The sequence below is a fragment of the Ceratotherium simum genome, chromosome 34 (genome assembly GCF_057802395.1).
Source record: "Ceratotherium simum simum isolate JZ-2026a chromosome 34, ASM5780239v1, whole genome shotgun sequence".
Taxonomy (NCBI): domain Eukaryota; kingdom Metazoa; phylum Chordata; class Mammalia; order Perissodactyla; family Rhinocerotidae; genus Ceratotherium; species Ceratotherium simum.
Genome location: NC_141933.1, coordinates 17408183 through 17414928, shown reverse-complemented (window position 1 = coordinate 17414928; position 6746 = coordinate 17408183). Strand labels below are relative to the sequence as shown.

At 39.8% G+C, this 6746-nt stretch overlaps 1 protein-coding gene across 1 annotated transcript; it reads left to right on the top strand.

Annotated features, from left to right (window-relative positions):
• The first annotated feature begins 5558 nt into the window (after positions 1-5558).
• Positions 5559-6494, top strand: LOC101393403 (olfactory receptor 5AR1-like). Its single transcript, XM_014793091.2, has one exon. The coding sequence runs from the start codon at positions 5559-5561 to the stop codon at positions 6492-6494; it is 936 nt and encodes a 311-aa protein (XP_014648577.2).
• The last annotated feature ends 252 nt before the right edge of the window (positions 6495-6746 follow it).

Genomic DNA, 6746 nt, shown 5'->3' with positions numbered 1-6746 from the left:
GAACGCCATACTCAGACAGATGAGTGTTTCCGTTCTGAATCTACCACTTCTAAGTTGCATGGTCCGGGAAAAGTTAAACAACTCTCACTTACTCACTTTATCTCTAAATCAGTGAGTCATTCACTTCATCTGAAACCAGAGGCAGGAATATCATCATCAGAAGATTCAATTGATCACACACCTTAAAGTGCCCTGCAGCGTCTTTATCAAATAAATGTTCTCAAAACGTGTTAGTTTCCTCTCCCTGTCCACCAAACTCTGGTCTCAGAAAAGATCAAATCTCATTAATTTGTTTTGTGACCTTAAATTTCAGACACATGTCCTAATGCCAGATTAAGATAGTTTAAATAGGTATATATATAATGTGGAAGTTAAATAAATATGAGTATATATAAATATAACATGGAAAGAATCAGCCTCTTTGAAAGGACTTTCAGGCATCAGCAAACAGACTTTTCTAAATTACAGTGAAAATCACACCATAGAGGCAGCTTTGAGACACCCCTGGTGGTCTAGTGGTTAAAATTCAGTGCTCTCACTGCCACAGCCTGGGTTCGTTTCCGGGTCTGGGAACCACACCACCCATCTGTTGGTTGTCATGCTGTGGTGGCTGCCTGTTGCTATGATGCTGAAAGCTACGCCACTGGTATTTCAAAAACCAGCAGGGTCACCCATGGTAGACAGGTTTCAGCAGAGCTTCCGGACTAGACAGACTAGCAAGAAGGTTCTGGTCACTCACGTGCAAAAAAATTGCTGGTGAAAACCCTGTGACTAGCAGGAGAACATTGTCTGATCATAGTGGTGCGAGAACACCAGGCAGGGTTCTTTGCTCTGAGGTACACATTGTCCCTAGGTGTCAGAATCCACTGCAGGCGCTAACAACAAGGCAGCTTGGGCTGGTAGAAAGTCCCTACAGCACTTATGGTTGATTCAATCATCACAACCAGAGTGACTGGAAATTCTCGTGTTTCCTTCTTTTATCATTAAGGCTTAAGGAAGAGAGAGTGAAATTCCTCAGGGGATGACAATTCATCAAATCTTTGGGTCTCCCACAAGTGCAGAAAGCATTTCATATTTCTTCTGAGGATTATTTGTGACTCTGAGACTTAAATACGTCCTGTACAAGGAAGCAAAGGCGGGATGAGCAAGTAGCTCAGAGACACCTATCAGAGTGATTCACCATCAGTGGATTCTTCTCAGAATATCTGTTAGTATAATTCATCAAGAGAAGAGGACACAGTCAACCTCTCACCAACAGGTACAAAACAGGTAAGGTCACAGGTGAGTATATGGGACAGAAAGAGAAAGAGATGTGACCTGTTGGGAGTAGAGCATTACGCTGCCCAGTGCTCCTTTGAGCATGGGTTTGCTTGGCACCAGATCCATGCCATTTTAAAATTTCAAAAGGAGAGGTAGACTATGGGTTTGGCTTTTAGGTATCTCATAATAAGTCCAAACTCAGAAAATACTAGAATTGGTATTTATTTATTTCACAGACAGGGAAACTGCAACTAACACAGCAATTCATCAGTTAATTAGTGCAAAAACCAAAACTACAGCCAGAATTCCAGACTCTTTCTCCGGTATTCTTTTCAGATAAATGTGCAAAAGCTGGTAATACATAGAAATCTAAAATATATTTGGCCAGTTTTCGCTTCTATCAGACAATACTTTTCCTCGACTTTTAAAACTATTCAAGTTTAGGGACCGGCCCCATGGTGTAGCAGTTAAGTGCACACACCCTGCTACTGGCGGCTCGGGTTCGGATCCCCGGCACGCACCAATGCACCGCTTGTCTGGCCATACTGAGGCGGTGTCCCACATACAGCAACTAGAGGGATGTGCCACTATGACGTACAACTATCTACTGGGGCTTTGGGGAGAAAAGAGGGGAAAAAAATGGAGGAGGATTGGCAATAGATGTTAGCTCAGGGCTGGTCTTCCTCAGCAAAAAGAGGAGGATTGGCATGGATGTTAGCTCAGGGCTGATCTTCCTCAAAAAAAAAAAAAATTCAAGTTTAGTAACTGTGGAATATGCTTATTTAGTCACTATTCTACCTTTTCTTCAAGAGTCAGATCTGCTGAATTTAAGCTACATGACACTAAAAAGAAAACTTTAAAGGTTTTCTTTCGTCTTAGCCCTGATTTTGAATTTTATAGCTTCATCTCTACTCGTTTTATCGTTTAATAGAAGTGCTATAGAATTAAAACGACACCTTTCCTAAACATTAAGGCAGTCCGTGATACATCACCCCTATGGAATAAGCACTGAACCTTTTTTTCTGGGAGTTATGAGTGTGCACTCATCTACTCTCACATACAATTGCCAAATGTGTTGAACACTTAGCACATGACAGTCGCTGAATTCAGCACTACATATGTGTGGCATATATATATTCTAACCAATTTTTTGTGGAAAGTCATTAAAGTAAGCATTAATCTCATTTAACAAATGAAAAACTGATTCCAAGAATATAAGCAGTGTGCTAGAAATCAATAGTAGTAAGTGGCAAAGCCTGGATTTGTCTGCACACTATAAGAGAGAACAGGCAGGGTGCTTTATGACTGGTGACACACCTTGTCATATCCTTCATCATTTAACTGGAACCTTGAACCTGTGAGGGAGGAGAGAATGATTTTCTGATCACATATTCTAACTGAGCGCAATGAATTGGTCAGCACATACCCAGCTGTGGATCCGTCCTGACGCCCTGTGCTGTGTTCTTACCAGGGGTCTCATTCTCCTCTAAGTACTACAGTCTGGTATCACCTCTGCATTCTCAAGCTTGATGTCTGGGTCTATTTCCTCATCTATAAAATTATGAGATTGGACTAAACGACTCCCTCCAGTGTCAACAATAGGATTATCTGCTCTTTCGCTCAAGTGGAAGAATGATGAGAAATGGAAGGACTATGTTAGATCTTTTGTTTTTTGTTTTTTCGTGGTGAATTGTGTTTAAATTCCTATGGAAGAAGTGGGGAAAAAAAACACAGCACTATATATGAAATTGGCAGTCCCAGATTCCATTGCTGATTCTGCAACTAACTAAAAAAATAACTAACAAACTGCGTGACTTTGCAAATCCCCTCACCCGAAGTTTCTGTTTCCTCATTAATGTAGCCTATAAAGTGATCTATTCATTCACGTGTAGTGAGAATGAGCTGAACTGGGGTAGGGGAAAATAGTTTGTTATTTTTTAACAGCTTTACTGAGGTATAACTGACATAAAATAAATTGAATAAATTTCACATATAACGTTTGAGATGATTTAATATATGTATGAAACCATGCTCCTAATCAACCATCACCGCCAAAATTTTTCTCATGCCCCTTGGTAATCTTTCCCTCCTGCTCCTCACACACACCTCTACCCAGGCGATCATTGATCGCCTGTCCCTATTGATTAGCTTACATTTTCTAGATTTTTATAAATGGAATCAATAAGGTGTACTCTTTTTTATCTGGCTGTTTTCTCTCAGCCTAATTATTTTGAGATTCATTCATCATGTTGCCTGTGTCAATAGTTTATTCTTTTTAATTGCAGAGTGGTATTCCGTTTTATGGACATACTATAATTTGTTTATCTTGTGACCTATGAATGGGCCTTTGGATTTTTCCCAGGTTTTTTAGAATGGTTGGATCATGGGGTAGAAATGTGTAGGTTTAATTTTATATTGCCAAAGTGTTTTCCACAGCAGTTGTACTATTTGACATTCCCACCAACAGTGGTGAAGGTTCCAGTTCCTCCGTTTCCTTAACAGCACTTAGTATAGTCTGTTTTTTTTAAAATTTAACCATTCTAACAGATGTGTAGTGATATCCCATCGTATTTTAATTTGTATGTCCTTACTACAACTGATCCGAGTATTTTTCAAGCATTTGTTTGCTATTCATATATTTTCTTTGCTGACGTGTGTGTTCAAATCTTTGGCCCATTCTTTTTGGATTGTTTTCTTCTTGAGTTTTAAAGTTCTTTATATATTATGGATACAAGTTCTTTACAAAAAATATATTTTTAAAATAATTTCTCCAAGGTTTGTCTTTTCATTCTCTGTTTCCTAATTGACCTAATGTATGAAATGATGAACACATTCACTACATATTAAGAATGAATTGAATAAGAGTAGATATAAGTACTTTATAAACTATAAATTCCTGGGCAGATATATAGTGTTGATTATTCATTATTAGAGCCCCTTCTTTGCTGCAGTTGATTATATTCTACGCAGAAATTGAAAGATGGGGGCACTACTGCCAACCACCCTCGGATTTAAGACAACCTGTTGTGAGTGTCCACACCCCCATGAAAGACACGTTCTACTCTCTGCTTTCCTGTCTTTCTTGAGCAGAAAAACAAAGTACATACAGCCCGAGTTCTCACTTCAGGTTTAGGTAGAGGATGCTACTTATTTCTAAATTACTTTGTGTTTTGTTTTGGTGTAGTTTTGCCTACTTCCTTCTTAGAATTCTTCAATGGACCAGATATTCACCCAACCAAAGGGAAAAAAGTTGAACAAAAGCATGCTCCTGTGTGACCACGGAGTTGGATAATGCTCTCTCTATTCCCCTTGAGTGAAGGATGCTTGAATCTTAACTCTGAACTGAGCTGTACAGCAACCTGTTGGCTAGACAATAGAATTATCCAAAGACACAGCTGTGGCTTCACCCTGATCATGTCCCATTCCAAACCTCTGGGTGTTTCTAAAGATCAGGGAAACCAAAAAACTAATTCTGTGTCCATGTATGATAGGCAAGACAGGAAAAAGAAAGGCAGACACAAAAATTAAGAGATTTAACCTCCATCAAATCATATACACAGAAGTCCATAAAGTGAAGTGGACTCTAGAGTCAGATAGACCCAGCTCTGCTACTTACTGGGTGTTGACTTTGTCGAAGTTACTTAATATTTACTCGTGTTCTTTTCGGATATGAGATGGGATGATGGTGGTAGCTACTTCGTAGAGTTGTTGTGAGGATGAAATTATGAAATGTGTGTAAAGCCCTCAATGTTCTGACATAGAGTTAACTCAGTAACTCCTAGCTTTTTGAAAATTACTATTACCCATTGCCTTTTTAAATATTTCTCGCCCTATGTCCCAAGTATTTCACTTTCTGTTTATGAGTGTTTATGGTATATTATACTTTGTGATCCTTGAGTCTTTCATCTTTCTTTTTGCACCGACCTGCACTGAGAGTTGATGTTTATTCATTATCTGCATTTATATTTCCTTTGTTTTAGAAAGAAGGAAGGGACACTCAAAACTGCTCTTCTTTACTGATTAATAAGACAGATAATTACACAGATCAGGTCAAACATTTGATACCACATGATAAATGACCTCAGAGCATCAAGGTCTTTGGAGAAGCAGAATTTGCCATCCCCAAAACGCTAACACTTTCTCCTATTTTTACTGGGCACCTGGAGAGGACACACGATCATCACCTTCACCAAAGTCATTTGAGTTATCCTAAGGGTCATAAAATCTAATTGCTGGGAAGATTTTTAAGAATCAACCCAAATAATATACTGAGTCCAGGCACACATAAAATTGAAGAGATGGATAAAGAAAACTTCTCAATGGTGACTGAGTTTATCTGTATTGGCATCACTCAGGACTCTCAGATGCAGATCATCTTCTTCATGGTCTTCCTCTTGGCCTACCTGATCAATGTAGTGGGGAATGTTGGTATGATTATCCTGATCGTGACAGACGTTCAGCTTCACACACCCGTGTATTTTTTACTCTGCAACCTTTCCTTTGTGGACCTGGGCTACACCTCAGCCATTGCCCCCAGGATGCTGGCTGACTTCCCAACAAAACACAAAGTTATCTCATTCTCTAGCTGTGCCACCCAGTTTGCTTTCTTCGTGGGTTTTGTGGATACTGAGTGCTATGTCCCGGCTGCCGTGGCCTATGACCGTTTTGTGGCCATCTGTCGACCCCTCCACTACAGCACTCTCATGTCCAAGAGAGTCTGCTTGGCTCTCATGATGGGCTCTTACTTGGCTGGTCTGGTGAGTTTAGTTGCCCACACTTCCCTCACCTTCAGTTTGAGTTACTGTGGTTCCAATATCATCAACCACTTCTTCTGTGAATTCCCACCACTCTTGGCCCTCTCTTGCTCAGACACCTACATCAGCGAGATCTTGCTCTTTAGTCTATGTGGCTTCATTGAATTCAGCGCCATCCTCATCATCTTCATCTCCTATGCCTTCATCCTCATTGCAATCATCAGAATGAGCTCAGCTGAAGGCTGCCTTAAGGCTTTCTCCACCTCTGGGTCTCACCTCACCGGCGTCACACTTTTCTATGGCACAGTCATGTTTATGTACCTACGGCCAACACCCAGCTACTCCCTGGACCAAGACAAGTGGGCCTCTGTGTTCTACATGATTATCATCCCCATGTTGAATCCCTTGATCTACAGTTTATGGAAAAAGGACGTGAAAGCTGCTTTCAAAAAACTAATTGGAAGAAAACCTCAATGGTAACAAAAAATGAAAGTATGTTATCACCACAGGTAAATGATAGTGGTAGAAGGATGGTGGAAGGAGATAGGAAATGCAAATAACTTTCCAATGAACACCACTCAAATTATCATCTATTTGCTGAGTGAATCTTAATTCCCAAAGAGTTTTCGATAACTCTTAACCCTATGATCTGAAGGAAATATAAATTAATGTTTTTGAAAGACATGCTGAGCAAGTATATGTTATAAGTTATAATTGAAAGAGCAGTTGCTT

Excerpts from the sequence above, each read along its gene's own strand:
- LOC101393403 (XM_014793091.2), top strand. The coding sequence starts at position 5,559 with ATGGATAAAGAAAACTTCTCAATGGTGACTGAGTTTATCTGTATTGGC.